Here is a 26,948-nt window from a genome sequence, read left to right on the forward strand (position 1 = left end):
CATCCCAAAACATGGTGGCGACCTCAATTAATGCATTGTTTGGCTGAATGTCTAACAAGGAGGGTAAATTTCCGAGGACTCTTTTCACATGATTTTTGTTACTTGGTGAGAGATTTTCCCACCAATCTAGCAGCAAAGGTGGGATATTTTGAACCATGCCGAACCTGGGGACTTCGTGCCTCAATTCTGCAAAACAAATAAAGTTAGCCCTTTCCCCCTCCGAATTTAGCTATTTACACATTAATGATCAACATATTGGCATGTTTTCTCCAAATAATGCACTGATCGTGATTGTGTCCATTGGGATTATGGAAATCCCGGCGGCCTTTGGATAAGGCTTGCCTTAGCGAGTTATTACGCGGATAGCATTCTAATCCATACTAGGTTTGGACATGATGCATGCACAGTTAATATTAGAGTGGGGGTTTTTAGAAGAGTCTAGACTGGTACCCTCAATCGGACAACTTGAGAGGAAAAGGCACGGAACCGCCGACTGCACCGCTGATTGACTAGATTTACCGCAAATAAGCCTTTCAAAATTTAAAGGGTGATTGAAGAAGAGCGCGGACACTCATCAAGCGCTGCTATGGTATTAATTACGCACGAGTGGAATATGATGTGGAGCATGCTTTATGCAAAGATAAAACAACACGTTATCAAATATTTTACATGATGAAGACAGTAAATGTAGTATTAAATGAAACATAAAAGCATAAAAAGAAAGGAAAATAAGAAAAAAGTTAGTTCGCGCAATGTGTAAATTGTAATAAAGTAACGAGGGATTGAGGGTGGGGAGAGACATGATGTAGCAATTCTTAAAAATGTCTAAAGGAAAATGCATGTTATGACCAAAATTGAGCAGAGATTTGCATATTAATGCGAATTCAAATAAAGGGAAAGAGGGGAAAAGGGTGTACAGGCAGCAGTAAAAGGGAAACGGGAGCAGGATATTCATGTAACAGCAAAACAATAAAAGACACGTTGTCAGAGAAGACTAATTCATACAAATCAAATTTGCTATGGTAAGAGCCTAAAAATATCCCCAGCAGAGTCACCATGCTGTTGTGCCCCTTTTTCTCGTGAAATCGGGTTTCGACACATGACAACTCTTTTAAGGAAGGTGCTAAAAGAGAGAGTCACCACCTAACGGATTTGAGGTGCTCTAGGGCACCTATTTGCGGATAACTCTACACTACAAAAAAACTGTAATTAGCTACGAACGTCGTCGCTAAAACGCCCGTAGCTAGCAGAATTTCTTGATAATCCATTGCTAATCCGTCGCTAAATGAGATTAGCGATGGATTTTTCTATTTAGCTACAAAATTTGTCCGTCGCTAAAACCTGATTTTTTAGTAGTGCTAGATTAACCAATTTGCGTCACCAAAGATCGGGTAAGGGCTCAAATTACCTTGAAGAGAAGGTGTTAGGTACTCTTCGAGGTCCACAACTATGGGTCCCAGCCGAACTCGAATTATATGAATTAGTTAGATAAACGAAGACAGAGAGAAACAAAAAGTTTGGGCAGTTTTATTATCAAGGACAACCACTTGATTTGAAGACGGGATGGGGGGTCCTAAGGTTTTTAGCCTAAAGGATCACCCTGTGCAACATAAATAATACTTCGTAACTCCCTCGAGGTGGGGTGTTCCTCGTATTGTTCAGCGGGCACAGACTATCATCTCCTGCTACCCGATTACTATCTTTAAGTTTGTTACCTAGAGCGCACTAATTGATTCTAAATCGTGTCTTATGCGTGCACTACCCGTCCCATGCCTATGACCCAGGAGGCGTTAGGACCTCTATTTTGGATAGTTCTAGACTTAACTTAGGCAGCTCAAAAATGAGAAAACTAGGCGACATACAAAACAAGTTGGACTTCATGTAAAAATAATTAAGGGCTCAAGTTAGCCTCCACACTTTAGACAACAAATGCACGCGAACAAATTCTCACACTAGGCGTTAGACAGTTTCAGAATTGAGCCAAATTAAAGCCATTAAGCCCTATAGACATGGTTTCTATGTGACCTCGTGTGGGCAGTTTCAGATGCAAGATGCAATCTTATGGGCGTGATTTCTAAACAACTATACAGTTTAGGGAAATCTGGTATTGCATGCTAATTATTGACATTACAAATTATACGTGATTAAACCTATAGTCATGATCTCTGGGTGATTTACGCAGTAGCTGGCAGTGATAACCATTGGAAATACTCAGAATTACTCAGTTCTATCCTATGGGCATGCTTTCTAATGATGGCATAGCTAAGCAACGAAAGAGTGTTTGAAAGTTCAATATTAGCACCTTAAAAGAGTGGTAATGTCCTACAGGCAGGATTTCTAACGATCAACATTGAAACTGATTTTTTACACTTAATTCCTATAGGCATGTCTTCTAGGTGAGCATTATCAGAACAACAGCAAATTGATCAATTAAAGACCTATAGGCATGATTTCTAGATGAAGATCAGTAGAACATAATCCTATAGTCATAGAATCTGATGAATATGATGCAGTTACGTAAATTGAAAGAATGGTCATTGATATTTTATTTCCTATAGGCATGATATCTAATAAACATATAGAAGCAGAATATGTTGAACGAATTAACCACTCAGGTCCTATAGGCAGGTTATCTAACAAACACATAGGAGCAGAACATGCTGAACTAATTAAACACTCAGGTCCTATAGGCAGGTTATCTAACAAACACATAGGAGCAGAATATGCTGAACGAATTAAATACCTAAAGGCAGGATTTCTACCCGTTTCATGCAAACAGTAGAATAGACCCATTTTCCCAATTCTACTAACACCCAATTGTTATTACATCATTATTACAGGCACAATGAATGAAATAAACTTCAAAGTTACAAAATAAGTATAGTGGACCTAAGACAGGCCTAAAATATACCCAGCCCAGCCAGGCCTTCAGTGTTATATCCATACAGGTTTCACCATAGCCTAGAAGTCACTGTCAATCCAACACAAACTAGCCGAAACCCAGTAGCCATAGTTGATCAAAGGTCCAGAAAACAGCCATTTACACATGCCCATTGGCTTATTCAGTAGGTGTAAAGGGGCAGAATGGAGCAATTAGGACAAAGTGCCAAGTAACCATAGACCCTAGTGTGTCAGAGTTCACAAGGGTCTCAATTGGACCCCGAGCAGTGCTCAGACTAGGGAGGTCAATGATAGAACCTAGGTAGCCTTGGCTTTCAGCCGGCTAAGAATGAGAGCTCAAAATAACCCAGGTAACAAGTGAAAGAGAGTAAACTAAGGTTGAGAGACAACACTGAGGGATGCAAACACAGTCAAGTTGAGAACATAGAGCAGATAATCGAACATACTTTAGGTTTTAAGAACAGACTTAGCAAAGATTCAGAAGCACAGGTTTAACACCTAGTGCATAAGTAGTCGCACATTAATAGAACAAGTTTGCAGGATTAGTGTACACAGAGTCGTAGTAAGGAAAAGGTTCAAATTATGCTAAGTATAGGTCCTAGTGTTACAAGAGAGAATCATATTAATTGGCAACAGAATTTAGACAGGATGAGAACAGATCATTGCAACTACTGTGAAGTCAAGACATGCTAGAAGCATGCTAATAGGGAACAGGATCAAACATGCTATATAGGCAAGATATCATCACAACAAATTCAGAATAGGATAGGAAATAGACTTGTGCCATATAGTGAATGTATACATTCGTTCTTTTGAACACAATCAACTAGTCTATTAAAAGGGATACGAATTATGTAAGTAAAGCATGTTCAAGTAACAGGATTGAGAGCAAAATTAAACAACAAAGAGATGCTAAAGTGCAAAGGTCTTAAACATCAGTAAGTTGCAACACATAGGTTAGATAAGCTTGAAAGGAATCTAATTTACTCAAATCAGGTTTAGGCATGCTTTAAACTATCAATATGAAATTAAAAGTTAAGGAGAGCTAAAATTGAAGTAGAACAAACAGAATTGCACACAAAACAACCCAGAAGAACACATTAAGCAAAACTCCAGGAGTGAAAACATATGCTAATCACAGATACGTAGGAATGAAACTACGAAGTCCAGTAACTCACCAGTTAAGCAGAAAAAAACAAGAAAGAACTAAAGTCCACAGTATTCTAAATATCAACGAAGAGCAAGAACCCAGAATTTCAGTGGCCTTGGCTTTTAGCCGACCAAGAACCAGAGTATAGAACAAGAGAATTAGAGGACAAAGAGCAATGACTTCAGCTTTTAGTAAACATTTTAACGATTCAAGTCTGTCTTAAAGGGAAATGGGGAGGGGGTTATATAGCAGTAAAATCGGATGCACAAACAAGGAAAATAATTGATTAAACACAGGTAAGGAAAGAAATCAAGTAAACACAGACGAAGAAAAGGGAGGAATCTCGCATGCAAGTCAGTAAATCAACAAAAAGGAAAAGTATCAAACTACAAACCCTAGTTAGGGTTTTAAACTCGAAATCAGACAACTGGTATGAATGATCCAGTTCGACTCGCGTATATGGACGGAATATCACACAAATCTTTAAGATTGAGTCGATTCTCATCCGATATAGAGGTGGTATTTGCCAAAATTAGACAAATACCTAAGTAATACCAAAATCGAGTAACCAGTAACAAAGGAACCCAAATATGGTAAGCAAATAATGGTAAAATCCCATTATCAACGGGATTATGAGAGAGGATTAAGGGGGAGACGGCTAGGGTTCTTCAGAGAGGGAGATGAGAGGATCTAGGGGCGGCGGGTTAGAGGAATTATGGGCTAGGGTTTTTGGGTAGGTAATTAAAAGGGAGGGAATAGATATGGGCCGTTGATCTCAGAGATCAACGGCCCGATTAAAAGGGGTTGGGTTAGGTTTAGTTAGGTGGGTTGCGACCGGGTTGGGTAATGGGGTTATTGGTTTTGGGATGGGGTTATTGGGCTAGTGTATTAGGTGTTTTGGGACATTGCTTGGTCCGAAAATGTTTAGAAATTTAGGCTAGTTTTTAAATACTCAATATTTAGCAAAAATAATTTATAAAAATAATTAATAGATAACAAAAACATTATTTGTGCACTAAAAAGATTAAAAATAATAACTTAATGTTATAAAAATATAAAAAGTTATTTTTTGCATACATAATGTAATTATACATGAATATAGGCTATTATTGCAAAAATATGCAACTAGCCTAAAAATACAAATGTAATTATGAAAAAATGAAGTAGAAATATTTAAAAACATGCATGTTGGTGTAAATGATAAGTTTGGATGATTAAAACATCATAAAAATAATTTGAAGAATAATTATTGAATATTTATACAATAAAAATGCAGAAAGAAATTAATTTAAAGCCTTTAAAAATTATGAAAAATTATAAAAATGCTTGTATAGGTTTATAAGCTAAATGATGATGCAAAATATACTATTTTGAAGGTGTGTATATATATATATATATATATATGTTTTAAAAATATGAGGGAAAAATTGGGTATCGACACGAGCAGATCTCTCCGGTCTACGAGGCCTCCTCGCCTCCCTATACTCTCTCTCCTGATCTCGTCTGTCCTCTCGTTCCCGGTCCCACATGCCCTCTAACCGGTGAGCGATCCTTACCACCTGCTGAAACAAAACATCTGACTCCAACTCCCGAGTCATGTTGAGCTGAATATCATGCCTGAGCCCCTCAATGAATCTACGGACTCGCTCTCTAACTGTAGCGACTAAGGCAGGTGCATGTCTGGCCAAATCACTGAATCTGACGGCATACTCTAATACTGACATAGTGCGCTCAGCTGCTCAAACTCCACGCGTCATGCATCACGAAGGGACTAAGGTGCAAACTCTCTCATAAACATCTTTGAAAACTGACCCCATGTGAGTGTAGCTGCATCGCTCCATTCATTATTAAAAAAAAACTCTATCATATCTCTCTATTGTGTATGAAGTTTATGGTTTCCGTTGGTGTAAATCCGGGCTACCCAACTCATATGCCCGCCATCACTGATAAGATTCTCCCTGAAGCTGGAACGTAGTAAAAGCAACCCCACTCGTCTCAACAACACCCATAGTGTGTAGAATGCGATGGCACTCCTCTATGAAACCCCGTGCGCTATCTGAAGCCAAACAACTGAATGTAGGAGGGTCATATTCCTTGAACCTTGCAAATCTAAATTTCCCTCCCTCAGATGTTTCTGCCCTGACCATGGGCTGAACTGGAACCTGACCAACGTAAACTCGTTGCTCTGGAGTGCGGGCGGTAGGAGTCTGAGTCCCTCCCCCGGTCTGTGAAGAAGCTGGTGCAACTGGAATCAACCTCGCCTGAGCCAATGTACCAAACATGCTCAGGAACTGTGCTAAAATCTCCTGAAGTCCGGGGGTATCAACAGGCGCCTCCAGTACCTGTCCCCCAACTGGAGCTACTAGCGGCTCTTCAACTGCTACTCGGGTAGGTGCTCTAGCTGCAGCACGTACTCCTCGTCGGCCTCTGCCTCTACCTCTGGCGACACCTGCTCTTGGAGCAGTCTCATCGATAACTACAGATCGTGTCCTCACCATCTGTGAGAGAATGGAATGACAAAAGTTCAAACTCCGAGATCAATAAGCTCGCACGATAGGAATAAAAAAAGTGAGATTGTCCTAATAGTTCTGTAGCCTCTCGAAGATAAGTACAGACGTCTCAGTACCGATCCGCAAGACTCTACTAAACTCACTTATGACTCGTAGCACCTATGAACCTAGAGCTCTGATACCAACGTGTCACGATCCAATTTTCCCTCCATTAGGTTTCGTGATGGCACCTAGTCTTAGGGCCTAGGTAAGCCTAACATTTACTGAATATCAACCATAATAAGGAAAGTCTAACAGTCTCAATATAGAAATCTTTATAGAATTTATATCTTCCCCAAAACCGGCGGTACAAGTCATAAGCTCTACAGAGTTTCGCTACAACTTCTAAGCACAACTGTATGGAAATAAGTACAACAGTGTGAATACAAAATAGGAAGGTGATTCCGAAACCTGCGAACACAGCTAGTGGTTTACTTGAGTCTCCACAGCAACAATCTGCACAGCTACTAACGATCAATACCTGGATCTGTACAAAAAAATACAGAAGTGTAGTATGAGCACACCATAGCGGTGCCCAGTAAGTATCAAGACTAACCTCGGTGGAGTGGTGACGAGGAACAGTCAAGACACCTACTGGTCTAATAAACTGAACAAGTATAAGTGTAGAAACAATAGAACATGATATTTATACAAAAACTGCGCGATGTGGCTAACAATACAGTAATTGCAATAAGGAAAGAAAACAGCAAGTAACAGCGGAACACCATAATAAGAACATAGAAAGGTGAATGGAAATACAGCCCAAATCCGAAATCACAAATACAGTAAAGACAAGTCATAACTTAGCAACTACGGCAGTTTTCACATTAGGTCTTAGCCAACAAACTTCAATCAATTAGTCAAATCTTTCAATTGATAAAAATAATTCGAAATATACTTCCTTCAAGTAAATATTTTTTAAAAATAGTTCTTTCAAAATGAGTATCTTTCGAATAAAATCTTTTCAAATAATATCCTTTGAATATAAGTCACCCTTTGACACCTCATCTCAGAATCATACAATACGGGTCTCAATACCTGAACCCTAACACTTGGCATCATGTGCCCTCATCACACCTCAAAATCATACTGACAACTCACGTGCCAAATAGATCCATTCTCACATGGAAGGCAAGTAAACGAGGGTGTGCGTCTATACTTAGAAATATCAAGAAGCCTCTTATCCGATAAGGCTACTTAGCCACGTGTATGCTTGTGCAAGTTTCCTAACATAGTTCATACCAGCTAGTAAGCATAAGGAAAAGAATGGACAGCACGTAGAATGTTTACACAGGGATAGAATCAATGAAAAGCAACAGCTCAGAACACAGTGATAATAACAGGGGATCTCCCAGGATACCGTCCGGTAGTCCCAAACGTAAATGTACAGGGGGGATCTACCGGAGTACCGTTCCGTAGTCCCAAAGTAAATATACAGAATAGGGGGATCTACTGGGATACCGTTCCGTAGTCCCAAACGTAAATGTACAGGGGGATCTACCGGGATACCGTCCCGTAGTCCCAAACATATATGTGCAGGGGGGTCTACCGGAATACCGTCCTGTAGTCCCAAACATAAATGTGCAGGGGGGTCTACCGGAAAACCGTTCCGTAGTCCCAAAGTAAATATGCAGAACGAGATACCGTCCCGTAGTCCCAAATTAAATATGCAGCGTAACCAACAGAAATAACAGTTACAGGACGGCAGAAACCTCGTACATCACCACAACAAGTACAACAGCAAAATAACAATAATACAAAGTACGACGAGTAAATCAACTCAAGAACTTTAAATCACAAAGAAACGGTAGAACCAGTTCACAAGGAATAACCACAACAAAGAATATTAGGCACAAAGGGAACAGTTCAACAAGAGAAAACTAATATGTAGCAACGATCCCATAATATAGAAGTCAACAATAAGTAAGTCAACACGAGTCCAATAGTCCCAAATAATGGCAAGTCAACTAAGATATAGGTTATCTAAACTCCTTTTAAAGTTGAGCAGTTTGCGAAAGATATTCAACAATTCAAATAATGGTAGGCAGCAGAAGAAAATCATAACTCCAATTAAGACTAAACAATTATAGGATGAGATAGTAATAATTTCAATTAAAGATAAGCAGTTGTGAAAAGATAGCATGACGATAGAAGAGGCAAAATCTTTAGTTAAGTCAAATAAGAGTCAAATAGGCAATAAGAGTGAATCCTAAGGCAATTAATTCTAATTGAAGCATGTAGAAGTGAAACCAGCAAATAGGAACTCAAACGTATCACGAACAACTTCATACACAGTGAATATAAGGACCTAAGAACCCTAAAGGCCAACTTCCACAAATAAGTCCGAGCACGCACTCGTCACCTCGCGTACACGGACTACAATTAACATAGAAGACCCAAATGCTAAGGGGAAGTCCCCCACACAAGGTTAGGCAAGATACTTACCTCAAAGAAAACAAACCGGTACTCTAAAATGAACTTCTCTGGTGAAAAGACCTCCAGACGGCTCAACTCTAACCAACACAACTTCAAAGAACAAATAAAACTCATAAGAAACTATTCCGGATAATAAAGTCTCAATCTTTAACAAAATCCAAAAATAGGTCCAAAAGCCGTCCCCTAGGCCCGCACCTCGTAACCCGACAAATTTTACAAAACCCGAATACTCATTCCGATACGAGTTCAATCATACAAAAATTATCAAATTCCGATACCATTTGGCCCCCTCAAATCATGATTTTTCATTTTAGAAATTTTCTTCAAAAATCAACATTTTCCTCAACCCAAAACACAATTTAAATGATAAAAAAAAAAGATAAAAACATGGAATATATTAAATTCTAGGTGAAGAACACTTACCCAATCGATTTGCTTGAAAACCCCATAAAGAATCGCTCAAAATCGAGCTCAACAAGTCAAGATATGATAAAAATGGTCTAACCCTCGATTTGGGAATATATTCCATCTGCCCAGGTATTTATGCATCGCGAACGCGGAGGAAAGATCGGGTTCGCGAAAAAGAAAAATGAAGGCTGCCCAGGTTGGTCATCACAAACGCGACAATAAGCTCGCGAACACGGAGAAGAGAAGACAGAAACCTACGCGAATGCATAGGAAATCACGCGAACGCGAATAGTAACGACCACCAGTGCTCAGGGCCTGGTTTCTACTACGTGAACGCGGAATAGAGGATGCGAACGCGATGAAGAAAATGTGCAGAGCTACGCGATCGCGAGGCTTATTACGCGAACGTGAAAAAGGAAATTGGGGCGATCAACAGAGACTCTTCGCGAACGCGAGAGGAGCTTCGCGATCGCGAAGAAGGATATCAGACACCAGAACCAACAGTTCAAAAACTAGGGAAAATGACCCATAGCCCACCCGGAACACACCTTAGGCCCCCAAGACCCCGTCTAAACACTCAAACAAGTTCTATAACCTAACACGGACTCGCTCAAGGTCTCAAATCATATCAAACAATGCCAAAAATTCAAATCGCTCCATGAATCGAGCTTATGAACTTCCAAATCTTCCAAAATTTAGAACTCGCGCCGAAACCTATCAAATCAACCCGAAATGACGCCAAATTTTGCAGATAAGTCCAAAATGACATAACGGAGCTGCTCCAACTCTCAAAATCGCATTCCGACCCCGATATCACAAAAGTCAACTATGGGTCAAACTTCTCCATTTCCAAAACTTCAACTTTTCCAACTTTCGCCGAAATGCCTCAAATTATCCTACGGACCTCCAAATCCGAATCCGGACGCACACTAAGTCCAAAATCACCATACAAAGCTGTTGAGATCATCCAAACTCATTTCGGATCCATTTACACAAAAGTCAAATTCCGGTCAAATTTTTACCGCTTAAACTTCCAAAACTAGATTCCTTCTTCCAATTCAACTCCGAATCATCCGGTAACTGAATCCAACCATGCACGCAAGTCGATACATATAATATGAAGTTGTTCAAGACCTTACGTCGCCGAATGGAGCTTAAATTCTCAAAACGACCGGCCGGGTCGTTACAATTTTTCATGAATATGTGATATATTTTTTCATGAAAAATGAATTTTTATAATTCTAGAAATAGTGGGGGTAAAAGAAATAAGAAAATCTTGCATGAAAATTTTGAATATTCATGCATGAGTGAAAGTTGATTAAATCAAAAAATATGATGAGTGCATCTATCATAAGTCTTGAAATAATTGACATGTAATTATTTGCCTCTATATTGATGATTAATTAATATTTGGCTTTAACATGAATATTTTTGGAGAAACTAAAAGAATGCTTAGTAGCCATTTTGATATGAAAGATTTAGGTGAGGCAAATTTAATTCTTGGAATGAAAATTGCTAGAACATGTGATGGAATCTTTCTTGACCAGTCACCTTATGTTGAGAAAATTTTGAAAAATAATAATTTTATTGATTTCAAGCATGTTTTAACTCCTTTCGATTCAAGTGTTATTTCATGTACAAAGTGATAATGATGTGATAAATCAAAAGGAATATGCTAGCTTAATTGGAAGCTTGAGAATATGTGTCTGCTTACACTTGATTTGAGATTGCATACGCAGTATGAGTACTTAGCAGGTTTACAAGCAAGCTAGGTAATGAACATTGGCTTGCCATAACAAGTGTTATGAGGTATTTACTTGGTACAAAAACCTATGGCTTATCTTATAAAAAATATCCTACTGTACTTGAAGGTTTTTCTGATGCCGATTGGAACACTTTATCTAGTGATTCCTATTCTACCACATGTTATATTTTTACTTTGGGAGGTGGTGCTATTTGTTTGAAATCGAAAAGGCAAACAATAATTGCTAACTCTACCATGGAGGCTGAGCTAATTGCTTTAGCTTCAGCTAGTGAGGAAGCCAATTGGTTGAGAGATTTATTATTTCAAATACTTTATTTTGAAAAACCAATTCCTCATATTTTAACTCATTGTGATAGCACTACTGTAATTGGTTGAGTACAAAACCGTTATTACAACGGTAAATCCAGACCTATAAGGAGAAAACACAGTACTATGAGATCATATTTGACAAGTGATACTATTAATGTTGATTATGTGATAATCGTGCAGATCCACTAACCAAGGCCTTGGCAACAGAAAGGGTCTGGAGTACATCGAGGGGGATGGGATTGAAGTCCATAAACTCATAAGGCATATATGAGGAAACCCAACCTGGACACTAGAGATCATATAACCCGGTTCAATGGGAAGAACGAATTATATGATGGCTTGATTTGAAATGCACTATTTTTATTATTGTTCCATCCCTATGATGTAAGTGCATTTATCCTGTAATGATTTGCGAGGTTGAGTTTCATTAACTGTTAGTGAAAATCTGTAGCTCGTATGAGTGGGGTGTTAGAGTTACATGAGCACCCTTGACAGATTTCACCTATGTGAGTGTGGAAGTAGGCCGCTTCCTGTGAGAATTGGGCTTGATCTCAAAAACACTCATGAAAATCGGGATAGCATAAGGCAGTAATGTGCTGGCTAATAAATCTCATGTCAACACCTTGATTATTATGTGTAAGCAGTGATACTTTATTTCCCTAAAGCAGTCATAGTTCAAGTCTGAGACCATTACTGACTCTGGAGTAGAGATTGCTAATTTACTAAATGGAGGTTCAATGCAGAGCACACCTTCATTATGCATATAGTCTCCCTTCAACTGGTAAACTCTCTTATTTTAATATTAAAATGAGTGGGGGAATATTGGTGTTAGTGCATTTTAATATTAAAATTATAATATTCAAGTGCATTATTTCTTGTGAGATAGTGGTTATAAATTGGCAAGAAAGTAGTCATTATTTTGGTGTAACTCATGAAACCACTAATGCCATGATACGCCACTTATTACCCACTAAAGCTTATATTTTGTAACCACCAACCCATGTTCTATAATTTTATTATCACACTGCTTTGATATTATTTTATGGAAGAAATTTTATACCTATAAATAGTGGTGTTTCTTCCTTATGTTGTAGATGGAAAAAAATATGGTAGTGTGTATGAAAAAAGTAAAGTTGGTGTAGTGAAAAGAGAGTTATGAGAAGGAGAATATCTAAGTCTCCAACTTATTCTATACAAAAGAGAATATTATCTTTTTGTGAAAGGAATGTGTTTATTTTGGTGGAGCTTTGGACTCAACAACTTGTCCAGAGTTTGTTCGAGTCATACGACGTTGTCAGGCTGTTGTATCTTGGAGGGGACAAGTCAAGAGTATTACTGCTGGAACGGTGAAGATGCTACAGCAGTGGGCTTGAATCTCCTTAAAGAGAGTGAGATATCTGCGCCTCAGCCTAAAGAATATTTATTTATTTTTCTACATCTTATTTTTCAACCGTAATTACTTATAATTTCACCAAGAGAATCAATATTGGAGATAGACGAGCTAATTAGTTGCTTAGGATTAAAATCAATATTGGAGCTAGACGAGACTAATAGCCTATTTGGCCGTACTTTTAAAATCAGTTTATTTTAAACAGTATTTTTTTTAAAAGTACTTTTGGTAAGAAATAATTAGTGTTTAGCTTTTCAATTTGGAAAACAACTTTTAAGCAGCAATTAGTGTTTGGTCATGCTTTTACAAAATGCTTCCAAGTATATTGTTCTCAAAAGTGCATTTTTAAAAAGTGCTTTTTGGGGTAAATTACTTTTTTCTGCTTCTCAAAAACTGATTCTACCTCTACCCAAAAACATTTTTTCCTTCTAAAAAATTGGTCAAACACCTTTAACTATATAAAAAAAGTACTTTTGACCCAAAAAAAAAACGCCAAACAAGCTATAAATGTCATGGACAGTGATAAAGCATACCATACTTGCTTAGGACGAGACTTAATGTTGCATAACAATTTCCTATGAGGTCTCCAAAAGTCTAGTACTATTATTCGTATCGTTTTTCGCTGCTTTGGCTGATAAGTGTCGTGTTTTATCTTCTCTTCATTCTTTTTCTGGTTGATTATCTACCATTAAGCAACAAATAGCTGGGAAGGCATTGTCCAGAAAAGAAAAATTAAGAGCAACTCTCTTAAGAAAGAAAAACGATACAGTATCAACTAAGGCTGTATGTGGGCCCGGGCCCGGGCCTAAATGGGCTAAACGGGCCGGGCTAAACGGGCCGGGCTTAGCGGTCCCGGGCTCTGGCGGTCCCGGGCTTCGCGGTCCCGGGCTTCGTGGGCTCAACGGGTAGGACCAGCCCGTGACGGGCCTAAGCCCATATGGTCCTGGGCTAAATGGGCCGGGCTCGTGGGCTTAGCGGGCCTAACGGGCTTTTTTTATTTCCGGACTTTTTTTTTTTAATTTTTTTTATTTAAGGTAATTTCTTGTAAACCATATGTGTATGTATATATATAAATTGCTCTTATGCATGGCTATATAAATATATGTGGTATATATAATATAGAAATCTAATTATTAAAGTGTTTGACGAAAATGTAAAATAACAAATCAATAGTAAAACTAAATTGGCATGCATAATAAATTAATAACAAAGTACAACATGAAGCATAAATACGTCTAATAATTTTAAAATAACACAAATTGTTGAAAAATCTTAAAGACGAATTTGCGGATAAATACCCTCAACACAATACTTTATATGCCTCCTTAAAATGCCTGTGGTACACCCTGAACGAAAATTTAAGACTCTTCCACAGTTCTTGCACTTTAATATTTGGCCTTCTTCATTTTCTTCAAGCACTTCATAGTATTGCGAAACAAATAAGCGCACTCTTTCCGAACGAGGCATGATTTAACTTGAAAATTGAGATTGAGACTTGAAGTCTTGAAAATTGGAGATTGAGAGATTGAGAGAAATTTAGATTGAGAAATGAGTATTGAGTATTGAAATGAAGAAGAGGGAGGGGGGTACTTATAGTGTTAGAGAAGGTTAGTTTTGTAAATTTAAAAAAAAAACGGCTATTTGTGCAATTAATATGACCGTTGGTGGTCATTGGGGGTGGGGCCCTCATTTTGAAAAATCTTGTTCTGTAGTATATATAGTACTACTTCTTCATGTAATATATAATATATATAGTATACTAGTATAGTGTACTATATATTGTATGTTATGTATATATATTCCATTATATAATTTGTTGTAGTATAAATTGTATGTTATGTATATATATTCCCTTATATATTTTCTTGTAGTATATATTGTATGTTATGTATATATATTCCATTATATAATTTGTTGTAGTATATATTGTATGTTATGTATATATATTCCCTTATATATTTTCTTGTAGTATATATTGTATGTTATGTATATATATTCCATTATATAATTTGTTGTAGTATATATTGTATGTTATGTATATATATTATAGCTTATAAATAATTGCAAGTTAAAGACAAAAAAATATTGCAAAGAGATATTCAAGGCCGTACGTTTTATAATTTTTATTACCAAAAATGGCATATCTTTCTTAGTCTTCTTCCCCCCCAATGGAATGAGCACAACAAGGTACTAATACCACCATTAAAAGGAAAAAAAACTAAAGAAGATATGCCAAAGTACAAGTTACACCATAATCTACATTGTATCTCTAACAAATCTCATAAATCCTTCAAGGTTCGGAGGAGGTTCCGTTGGTGGTGGCAGAAAAGAAGCTTGTTCATCACCGCTTCCGGGCGAAGCAGCATCCTCCGCAAGTTCCGCTATCATTTCTTCATAAGCTTCGTTTATTTCTGGTTGTGATTCTGCAAGTCCAAAGTTTCTTCTTTCCGAGCGGATCCAATCTCTGAATAGTACTGATTTTTCCAAGCTCTCCCTCATAGACGCTCTATGATCACCTATTTGAAGTCTTGCTTGACTGAAAGCGCTCTCTGATGCAACTGTTGAAGCTTGAATAGATAAAATATCCCGAGCCATCCTTGCAAGAACCGGAAAATGTTTTTCCCTTGTCTTCCACCATTCCAACAGATCAAAGGTGCCGTCTGGATTCTCCTTTTCAAGTCCCTGCGACAAATAAACTTGAAGCTCATTTAGATGTGAAGTCTCATCAAAATTATCACCTTGAGAACCCCTAAACTCCGTCCAAGATTTAAGTGCTTGTAGGCCCGCAGCTCTTTTAGATGATTGTGAACTAGACGAAGTAGGGGTTGGAACATTTGGCCTAGCATGATCTAACGCAAGTTGGTAAGCATTATAAATTGTTTGCGCATTTATTTTAATTGAGGCTTTTGCCTCTGCAAGTGTAGAAAATTCCTCAACTGAAAGATCTAAAGCCTTATAAATATTTGAGTACCAAAAGTGAGGACCTCCTAATTTCATTGTAGGATTTAACATTGCAGCAACACCATAAATAGGGGGGATAGGGAAAAAATATTTTTTAAACTTTTCTTTCATTGCATTTATAGCAAGTTGATAAATTTCCCCACCCTCCAAAAATTCAACAAACAAATCACATAGTGCTGCAATATAAACTAAACAATTTGAAATAGTAGGATAATATTGTCCAGAAAATGCATTTGTAGCAATTTGAAAATGTTCTAAAAAATCTATAAGAATTTTGACATTCGTCCAATCTTGATTTGTAAGGATTTCATCATCATCCTCACCACCAACACGAGCATTAAACGTTGCATTAATTGGGTTTCTATATTCATATTTAACTACTGAACTTTCGTACATATAATTCCATCTAGTTGGACAAGGTTTAGGAACCTTTCTTTCTCTAAGGCCAAATTCATCACATTTTTTAAAATACTCTCTAAGTCTACTTCTACGGTTTGAATAAAAAAGCCAATTAAGAGCCATTCTAACCTTTTCAATTTCTAAATTTAAAATTCTCATACCATCACCGACGATTAAATGGTAAATGTGACAAATACATCTCAATGGAAACAATTACTAAATGCAGGATTTAGTGTTGTTGTAAGTATGCCTATAGCACTAGTGTTACTAGAAGCATTATCCATAGAAATTGCCATTATTTTATCTCTAATGCAAAAATATCTACAAATATCTGCAACGGTGTTAGCAATAAACTTACCTGTGTGACGTGAATTAATTATTCTATACGCAATAATGCGTTTTTGCATTATCCACTCCTCGTCTATCCAATGACTTGTAACAGTTAGATAATCACAGTCATTATACTTCTACCAATATCAGTAGTAAATGAAAATCCGATTAGTTATATGAGTAAATAAATACCGCAAATATTGTTCATATTCATGTTTATATTTATAAATATCGCTCTTAACTGTTGCGCGAGGCCAACCTTTATAAGTAGGATTAAAAACTTTTCTAATATAATGCACAAAATTAGGGTTAGAAGGAAAAGTATATGGTAAGCACATAACGGTAACCATCTTTGCTAATTCTTCACGATCTTTATTAGGATCGTAATATAAAATACCACCGGTCACAGTGTTAATTCCTGGTTGAACTAGATTTGAACCTGTACTAGGGTTAACCGCAGTATCTACACTTGTCCCCTCTTGCTGCGCTTTCATTTGTAAATATTTAACTTTATCTCTAGGGTGTGTTTGTATGTGCCTAGCCAAACTACCCGTACCGCTACGGTCTCCAGTATATTTATGCGCCAGCAATTTCCCACAAGTTTTACACCTAGCCTTATTTTGTTCTCTTACTTGAGTAAAAAAATTCCAAACTAATGATGTTTCTAGGCGTTTAGAAGGTTGTCTATTAAAAGTAGGGGTTTCTACAGGTGGGTCGGGCGGGGCATCAGTTGGGTTATTAACAGGACTAGTAGGTGAATCATCTAAATCCGGTTGGGTTTCATCTACATCCTCATTTTCCTCATCATTTTCTAAGATAGTTTGATTAGGATAAAGAGCATTCATAACTTCTTCATTTAATTGTTCACCTTGTGCAACATTATGGCAAAATTCACTATCGGAAAATTGAAAACAAGGGTTATCACTATCAAGAATAATAGGAGCAGCAGGACGGGTAATAGGTCTGGGTCGGGGAGCCGGGGGAAGGGTAGTAGGTTGGAGACTACTTTCACCAATTTTAGCTTTTCCCTTACCACCAAACATTTTTTTCAAAGAAAATGCCATATTAATTACAATTATGCAAACTAAACACACAAAAATATATTCTTAAAAGTTAAGAGTTGGAACGAGTTTACCGAATTGCCGAACAACTTCTTGAAAATTGAAAATCGTTGAAGACTTGAAGACTTGAATACTTCAATTCACCAACTTCACAATTTTTCACGAAATTGCAATAATAAAATAAGCAATTATAGAAGAGAAATTAGATATAGATTGAGAGAGATTGAGATAGATTGATGAATTGGTGAGTAAAAATGAAAGAATGAGGGGGTATTTATAGTTGAGAATTGGGGAAAAGTGTAATTATATAAAGTTTGGGGTTAAAATAAAATTTGGGGGCCAAATGGCTATTTTTTAAAATTCCAAACGGTTGAAAATTAAAGGCCAACGGCTAGATTTTAAAATCTGACCGTTGGCTAGTTTTTAAAAAAAAAAGTTTTTTTTTAAAAATAGCCGTTGGAGCCCGTTAGGACCGCTAGGCCCGGTTGAACCGGCCCAGGACCGCCTGCCGGTCCCGGGCTTAGCGGTCCCGGTCTCGTGGGCTACACGAGCAAGACCGGCCCGTCACGGGCTTCTTACCCATTAAGGGACCGGCCCACCAGGACCGGCCCGCCGGGACCGTTTAGCCCGTTAGGACCGCGGGCCCGGTCCGGTCCCGGTCCCAGACCGGCCCACCAACAGCCTTAGTATCAAGGACTATTAATTTCAATTGGAACAAGCTATGATATGTAGGGGAAATGGAGAGGTCATAAGAGAGGGTGGCGGTACGTGTGTGTGGGGCGTGTGTGCGGGGAGAGAGAGAGAGAGAGAGAGAGAGAGAGAGAGAGAGAGAGAGAGAGAGAGAGAGAGAGAGAGAGAGAGAGAGAGAGAGAGAGGAAGGGGCAAACCTATATAGGGAGATGGATCACAAAGAGTGAAGGATGAATCCTACGATCAGATAGATGACGAGCAACGGAAGATAGGCTTTCAAGCTCTGTACAAATGATGGATAGAAACCTCTGTATCAGAATTAGACTACCCTATTTCTACAAAAACTTAAGCAACTACCAATAATCTCCTTTAGCTCAATGAAAAAAAGGTACAATAGCTAATAGAGGCAGAAAGAGTACATAGGCAGCAGAAACTAAAAATACATATCACCGCAAAAGCACATTAGAGCATTGTTATTATTGCGTCTACAATGGCGTTGACATCTTTATGATCCTATCACAAAGGCTTTTCAGATGCTCTGTAACTGAGAAAACGAAATGCGGATGGTTGAGCCACCAAGGGATGTAGCATTTTTGCATACCAGTGCCTCAGTTGCCTGCTCCTCCTTTTCAAAAAGAACAAGAGCCTGCTGTTTGCCATTCATCTCAAACAGCTTACTATTGATGATGGGACCATGCTCCTCCAGATGTGCCACGATCTCTTCCTCTGTTACATCCTGGGGCAGGGAGGACAGGTGGATCATCTTAGTAGGAGAGCAACAATACCGGTAGTTTTTAGCAGCATTACGGTTAAAACGGTTGAGATTTGAATTCGAGTAGTCATGTGTGTCCGGTCCGGTAGTAATATTGGGGTGCTTTGAGAAGTTGACTTCCAGCCGCTTATCAAATAATATGGCGCCCTGTATCCAAATCCGGAGGGGGAAATAGTTTCAATATAATGTATAACCATAGAGACTAAAAGGAAGCAAAAGATATAAAGGGCTATAGCACATGCATAGATGAATCTAAATGAGACATTTGAGAGTAGGTAACAATCGACTTTCTCCAAGATGAGCCTTATAGCCAAAAGAAAACATGAATGAAAATAGAACTTGCCCCACCCATGACTAAATATTTTCTAGTGTCCTGGTATATCCACATAACTGACAGCAGCATAAACTGAAACATTCTGGAGCTACAAAAAGTAGTTATCAATGATATTGGATGCAACAAATTTACTGCTATGTTGTACTGCATATGACTCGCTTCATCCATCTGCTTGGTGAAAATCGAGGAATCAATGCTACTGGCAAAAGACATGATGACTACTGGTTGTTAGGAAACATATAAATTGATCCAATAAAGAAACAGAACAAAAACAAAAGAGTTATCTTTAAGAGATAAAGGAAGAATTTTTAACTTTCTTCTTTCTAGTCTTAAAGGTTTGGGGGAGGGGGAGGATAGGGCTGAAGAGATAGAAAAATTACGAAACTCAGATAAACAAGTGAAGGAAAACTAGAAGAGAAGCTGCTGGATGCTTTGAAAGGTATCTGTCTAGGATGCTGATACCAAATGGAACAAATAACCTCCAACTCCAAACAAAACAGATACAAAAAAGGAGAATATCATCCAGACCTTCAAAAAATGAACAGCCAACTCAGCCTGGAAGCCGTCACCCATCTGAACCAGAGCATGATCTGGTTTATTGCGCAGAATCTTAATTCTGATAATGTTTCCATAAAGGGAAAAGAGATTAAAAAGCTTGTCCTCATCTATTCTCTGCAATTAGGAAAACCCAATCAGAAGAAACGTCAAGATAAGTAGAACGACTTTTCAAGATATTAAAAATGATAAAAAGGAGAAAGAGTCTTTTGGTACTCATACTGGGATAAAGAACAGAAGCTTACATCTGAATCTAAATTAGACACAAGAATAGTACATCTGTCATTTGTCCCGCTAATTCCAGGTGGCAAACCACCAGCAAACGCAGCTGCAATTGCTTCAGCATTTCCCATCTATTTGAACAATGTGGAAAAAAGCTTGAGGTACTTATTATTACTTCAGTTCATGTGTGTGTGTGTGTGTGAGAGAGGGGATTGGGTCGGGAGTGGGGGTGAGGGGTTAAAAAGAGAGGTTAGTGTAGAAACACGGGTTCTATACTGTCTGTTGTGGGATAGATAAAGATGAGAATAGGATAGGAATCATTATAGAATCATGAGGATAAAGTTATTGAGGTAAGTATAGTTAGGTATATGATTATCTGATAATACTTGCAAGGGGAAAGGAGACAATTTATGTCATCAATGCCTAAACTCCGCAAATAGGATTAGATGCACAAACCAAAACTAAACTCTGAGAAGATAGACACCATCTTCCGAGAAATTCCAAATGACGAACAAATCTTTATTGGAGAAGATGTGAATGGTCATGTCGAAAAATATAGATGGTTTCGGTTCCGGAGAAAGGAAAGACAAATGAAGATGTTACATATAAAGTCAAAATACTGAAACAGAAGTGTTACCGAGTGTATGTGATACGGGGATATCTACTAAAATGAAAGGTAAACAGTTGTAAGATCAGCAATATTATATGGGTATATGTTGGGCTCCAAGGTCCTACGTATCCACAAAAGTGTCATAAGAACACAGATGTAAAATGGATGTGCGGTCATTCAAAGATTAAATAGACAATTATCATATCTGGCAGAAGGTGTAAGTAGCACAGACAATTGGTCATGCCGTACGTTTATCTTTAGATGCACCGATTTATAAGTGCGAAACCATGGTGATTGAAGATATTAAATGGTGATGAGGTAGACCTAAAACCACAATGAAGGAAGTTGTCTCAAGACCTATGATCTCTTGAAATCTATATATGCTGAGCAAAAAATAGAGGACAAAAGAAGAAAAATTGATTGAGATTGAATTTTAGTCATGCGAGTACGTATGCTTTAGGTCTAATGTTTGCTAGAAGTCTTCTGTTCTTGTTAGAGATTAATATGCCAGTAGGAAATCTAGAGAATCGCTACTGCAAGAAAACCTAAATATCCAAATATAAGGATTGTGAGGGGTTGAAATGGAGCAGCATGATAGTGAGGATTCATCTAGCCAAACCCAACTAGATTTAAATCGAGGTGTAAATGTCGTATATGTGTAAACACAAGACAGAGAGAGGGAGGGAGAGAGAGAGAGAGATTGGGGGAAAAAAGAAGTTAATGCGTCACCAGAATCAGCAAATAAAGCGCTTCACCATCATTAATCATTATGCATGTACTATCGCATTGAGTGCATAATGATGGTAATATCAATACATACTTCATAACAAATACTGATAACAAAGACATTAATGGTATAGAGGCAAGAACAATTAATGTAAGGACAGCAAATGTGCGTCAAGGTCACGCTCAGCTATCCAGATCTGCCAGCTCACAGATAGATAAGCAACAGATGTTGAAATACTTGAAGATGTAATTGACGCTGTTTTTTTCTCCAAAACAACAAAAGAAATGTTAAAGATAACGAGAAGATGCACACCTGAGGAAATCCACCTGGAAAACCAATAAGGAAAAAATACAGTCAGCAAACTATATAATATTTGGCATTGAATACAATAAGATAAGCATTAAGCACCTGCATGAGCTCCAGCACCTTGGAAGGAGTACATATCTCCATATCCTTGCTGTCACACAATGAAAAGTATTGAAGTCAAACCCATATTGGGAACAAACAGTATCCTAATAAAAATAGGTCAAGAAAAGTACCTGAGAGGATTTGCCCTTCTGTTCTGATGGTAGATTCGGGTTAGTGAAGTCCCTACTCAGAAACGGAAAGCACAAAATTAAAACTGTCCGGACAAACTATTAAATAAAAGCTTCTTTCACGATGCTTGAGAGGGGAAGAGAAAGCACTGAAATTGAACAAAAGTACCTTGAACGCTCATTATTGTAGTTCACTTGCAATTCATCTAGGCTAAATCACAAATAAATCTATGGTTAACACAGCTATCACAAGAAACGAGAGAAAAACTGGAAACATTTGCATGCAGATATGCAAGTACGGTAAATTGTAGAGCGGACTGAAACCTACTTAGAGAACTGTATGTCAAGCTGACAGCAGCCATCATATATATTACGCCCCTACAAGAAAATCGTATGCATTAAGCTTATTTTATCTCAAATAATAAACCAACCTGAAATAATCCAAATAAATTAAGTGATTTTATATTATCACTAACACACCTGAAGTGAGTTCCTTGCAGAAACAGCACTTTGTTGTAGTTGAAACTGGATTAAAGCTTGAAAACCTACGTAGTTCATAGAAAATATCAGCAGAAACAAGAGATTATGCAAGATATGGTCAAGAATGCATTAATGCAAGCATAAATATTAAAAGTCCGAATATCCTCCATGAAGCAATAGAACCATAAGAATGAAAACAAATGATTTAAATCCAAAATTGGAGTCCTATGATACAACAAAGAAATCCCCATTCCTCTCTTGATCCTTCTATAAATTCCAGCTAGTCTTAAATCCAAAACAAGAAAAATATAATGAACGAGTATATATATAGATAGATAGATAGAGAGAGAGAGAGAGAGAGAGAGAGAGAGAAAACTTGAAGGTGCTGACCAGCCGACTTCTGAAACGTAACAATCTTCTCTACAAATCCATGTGGAGAAAACACTTGATGCAGCACATCCACAGTTATAGGGTATAGCATGTGATGTATTGTGACTAAGAGAATTCGGTTAGGCTGAGAGTCCAGAGAGCCGAACAGCAGAGCAGCATAGAGACAGAAGAGAGAGAAGAGAAGAGAATGAATAGAGAAAAAGATGACAGAAAGGAGAAAAGAAGTAAACAAAACAAAAAAAGCTTCATCTTGGTTCAGTACTTAAAGAGGGCATAAAGACACAAAGATCAAAGAGATAATGACAAAAGAACATGACAATAAGCAAGAAAGTACAGAAAGTTACTACTGACTTTAGATCGTTAGCCCAGTGCCTGATCCCAAATCCAGTGTCATGTCTCCTAATTATTTCATACAAAGTGACACTTCTCTAAAAAACACTTATGTGCATCACGTGAAAAATGAAAGATGCAAATAGAATATCTTTTTAACAGCAATGCTGGTTTTTTCTGCTTTTGGATAGTCAGTTAGATCAAGTTTAAAATTGGTGAGGTGGGCTAGTCACACGCTTTACTTCTTGCAGTCATCTGATCCTTCCCTTAATCCCTATTACGATTACAACTTGTGCTATGGACAAAGTGGAGTTAGACTTCAGTAGCCTGCTTTCTCTTTCAAGTCATCAAGAAGCATTGCTTGCACAAGGAGACCTATAGTTTTTTTTCAAGGACGTACACTCCTGTTCAACTGAAACGATCAGTTGACAACAACATAGCAAACCACCCCCCCCCCCCCAAAATGCCAACCCCCCAAAACAAAAGGATCAGTTTCTGCTTGCCTGGTAGTCGGCAAGATGTATCACTTTGACCGACTTTTACTATTAGAAATTGTGCAAGAGAAGAATCACTTAAGCAGCTTAATGAAGTGAAATGTTTTTAATAGGAAGGAAACGTTGCAAGTCAAAGCTAATTGGTCCATCACATTAGTGTAATCATGAAATCTCAAATTTTCTCCATTTATTTCCACAACTTGCACTAGACATCACACTACTCTAGCGATACATAACCCATTAACTTAGTTTAATTTTTGTTAACTTATGCTGCGTACATAATCCATTTAGTTTAATTTTTGTTAACTTATGTTGCGTACGCTAGTAGAGATTTTGGCATAATTTTCTTCTTTTTTTTTCCTTTTCCTTCGATGAAGTAAGTGATATTTTGGCATGTTTTCAGTCAATTCAAATACACACAAAGATGGTCATTTCACATCCCAGTGAACTTCATTATTTACTTGTCAAATAACAAACGATTGCCTTAAAATACTCTTCAATGTCATGACCATAAAGTGAATGGTGAGCTTCTGACTAGAACTGCTGTAGAATGAACTAGTCATAGAAGTAACTATCTTTTATCAAACACACAAAAAAAGTGACTCTCTTGAACATGAAGCTGATTAATGCATGTTGGGATTAAAAAGAATAACAATGCAAATGCAGTGATCTCGATCTCGAAGTCTTAGGGAGGACTAGAGGAGGGGTAGTCGTCAGTAAATCACCCTGCCATATATAGGACTGAGTTAAATACCAGTGAACCACAAAGCAACGTGCAAAAAGGAACATCACTGACCTCATCTCCTCGCCCTTGCGTATTTTGATCCATAGTTGTCAATTCTTGGTGAGATGAGAACTGAACATAAACATTCCTCCCCCTATAGGACAAGAAAACGAGTCACTAATCAATGTCCTACAGAGCATGCTGATAAAAATAGTGCAGCTTACAGCTTGGAATACACAGATGATTCGAAAAGCTTCATATAGAGTTCTCCAAATGGAATACTAGTTTCTGTCTTAGAAGGAACCTTATGCTGGGCTGAACATTTGTGTAGAATTGCAATGCCTTTACAGCTGAAGGGACATCTTGCATTTGTAAGAGGGCCTAACAGGTACAAGATATAAAAATGAACTTTAGAACCAGTAAATTCATAAATCATGAGGCCATTCAATGTGCAAGTATGAAAGAAGCACCTGATTTTTTGCCCTAAGCATTACAAGTTTGGTAATGACGCCAAATGGCTGGAATAGTTGAAGCAAATCATTCTGGAAAAGAACAAAAAATCAAAAGCATATCAATTAGTTTCCATCGAAATCATTGTTTTGGTGCGTCATGAGCTGGAGAAAGATCTAATCTATGTTATTATAGATAAAGCACAAAGCTTCAAAGCGAAATATCAATCAAAATTTTACCCCTTCGAACTTATATTCCATATTGAGCAAAATTGTAACTACAATAAATATATTTGTTTTCTATTTACGTTAGAAATTGTTAAGAATATCTTTTTACTTCGAACACAATTACATTCTTTCTTGAAAAGCTATTTTCCTTTTTTATTTGCTTTGGATATATTTGTAGGATGGATGACAACTTGATCCCTTTTTTTAGTGTTAAAACTTTCTGAGAAAACAATTTAATTCCTTCTTTGAAAATGTATTTTCCTCTTTTATTAACGTTAGATTTTAGGGATATTTTACCTTCTTTTATTTATGTTAGGAACTTTAGAAATATTTTACCTTTTCTAGGGAAAGGGCCAAATTACTCCTGAACTGTTTGATATTGCGCAAATTTTACCGTCTGTTTCAATTTGGCCCAATTTCTCCCTCGTTGTTAGCTAAAAGTCGCATAAATACCCTTCACACTAACGTAGCTCTAGCTCGAATAAACATATAACTAAAGTTAATACGCATATAAATAAATAACCCATTAACCTGTGATCCCTTATTTAAAGAAATCCCAAAAGAAATACATAAAGAAAAGGAGGAGAAAACCTAAAGGACTAAAAAGAAGTTGATCTTCCTTTCTCCTCTCCCTCCATTACCTCCTTTTGGAGACCTTCAAACAGCTCTCCAACTAAATTGCTTTTTATGGCCTGGCAATGCCCTACTACAATGGCAGATATTTCCTTTGAAGCCTCCTATCCTTTTTACTCTTTTTTTTTCCTTTTCTCTAACACCGGCCTATCTTGTCAGGAATCACCGCCAGTATACTCCTCCCTACTCTGTGACTGACTCCCCTAATGTTCCAATCCCTTTTTCCAATCTTCATACTCTTCTCGCTCAAAAATCCAATCTCCAGGAGAATGACCAGACTCTGATCACCTTCATCAAAATGTCTGGTCAACATAAGCTCTTCAACCTTTCAGTCTTGCTAATCCTGTCCCATCGCTGTATTTCTTTTCCTCCTCTAATAATTTCTTAAGCTTATTTTCGTTCTAAATGGAGCTCCATTAGTGGGAGGTTATTTATACAAACTTCAGCTAATAGTGAGCACAAGATTGGTCCTACATTAAAAATGAGGGTAAAGTTGCACAATACCAATAGTTCAAGGGCAAATGTGATGATTTCCCCTTTTTTAGCATTTGGAACTTTAGCAATGTTGCTGTTACTTTGAACACCAATTTAGTTCCACCTTGGAACGGGCCAAGCTCATTTAATTCCATATAGAAAAGGTTATATAAAAGAATTCAATCATGAGTTAGCCTCTAAAGTTCGAAACTGATTTATCTTTGTTGTTAAATTTCATCCTACTTAATCTTCAATATTACAAGATGATAGCGTTTTTCAAAAAAAAAAAAAAATAAGATTCTTCTGTAAAAAATGGTACTCCATATCTCTTTCATTATTTCATCTTTTTTATCCAATAATTAACACAAAATACATGTAAACCGTGCATGCATAAAGACTAGTCGATTCCAAATAAAGGAATGCAAAGGGAAGTAACTGTCTCCACTTTCAGATCCAACATTTACTATTTCAAAAGCGAAGAGCGCACTGCTCCTTCAAAAAATAGATGAATAAACACTATAAGCCAGATTACTGCAAACTGATTCTCTTTCAAAATTCAGTCTAGGCCATAAAATAAGAGCTGAGAGGTTAAAAAACAGCAGTAACCTGATCTTCAAGAGATCCATGGAAACCTCAATTCC

At 37.5% G+C, this 26,948-nt stretch overlaps 1 protein-coding gene across 3 annotated transcripts in view; it reads right to left on the bottom strand.

Annotated features, from left to right (window-relative positions):
- Nucleotides 18,607-26,948, bottom strand: part of LOC109223336 (polypyrimidine tract-binding protein homolog 3-like) — a 9,695-nt gene continuing 1,353 nt past the window's right edge. For 2 of the 3 annotated variants that reach the window (XM_019387598.1, XM_019387599.1), the window contains exons 3-15: nucleotides 24,994-25,065; nucleotides 24,828-24,904; nucleotides 24,596-24,677; nucleotides 22,976-23,099; nucleotides 22,586-22,650; nucleotides 22,434-22,483; nucleotides 22,275-22,316; nucleotides 22,109-22,160; nucleotides 21,978-22,026; nucleotides 21,882-21,895; nucleotides 20,256-20,363; nucleotides 19,984-20,127; nucleotides 18,607-19,268 (exon numbers count right to left, since the gene is read on the bottom strand). In XM_019387598.1, coding sequence (XP_019243143.1) covers nucleotides 18,879-19,268; nucleotides 19,984-20,127; nucleotides 20,256-20,363; nucleotides 21,882-21,895; nucleotides 21,978-22,026; nucleotides 22,109-22,160; nucleotides 22,275-22,316; nucleotides 22,434-22,483; nucleotides 22,586-22,650; nucleotides 22,976-23,099; nucleotides 24,596-24,677; nucleotides 24,828-24,904; nucleotides 24,994-25,065 — 1,269 coding nt within the window. In that variant the 3' untranslated portion in view covers nucleotides 18,607-18,878. The remainder of the gene's footprint in view (nucleotides 19,269-19,983; nucleotides 20,128-20,255; nucleotides 20,364-21,881; nucleotides 21,896-21,977; nucleotides 22,027-22,108; nucleotides 22,161-22,274; nucleotides 22,317-22,433; nucleotides 22,484-22,585; nucleotides 22,651-22,975; nucleotides 23,100-24,595; nucleotides 24,678-24,827; nucleotides 24,905-24,993; nucleotides 25,066-26,948) is intronic. The other variant, XM_019387600.1, reaches the window with a different exon arrangement.

This window comes from Nicotiana attenuata, chromosome 3 (genome assembly GCF_001879085.1).
Source record: "Nicotiana attenuata strain UT chromosome 3, NIATTr2, whole genome shotgun sequence".
Classification (NCBI taxonomy): Eukaryota; Viridiplantae; Streptophyta; class Magnoliopsida; order Solanales; family Solanaceae; genus Nicotiana; species Nicotiana attenuata.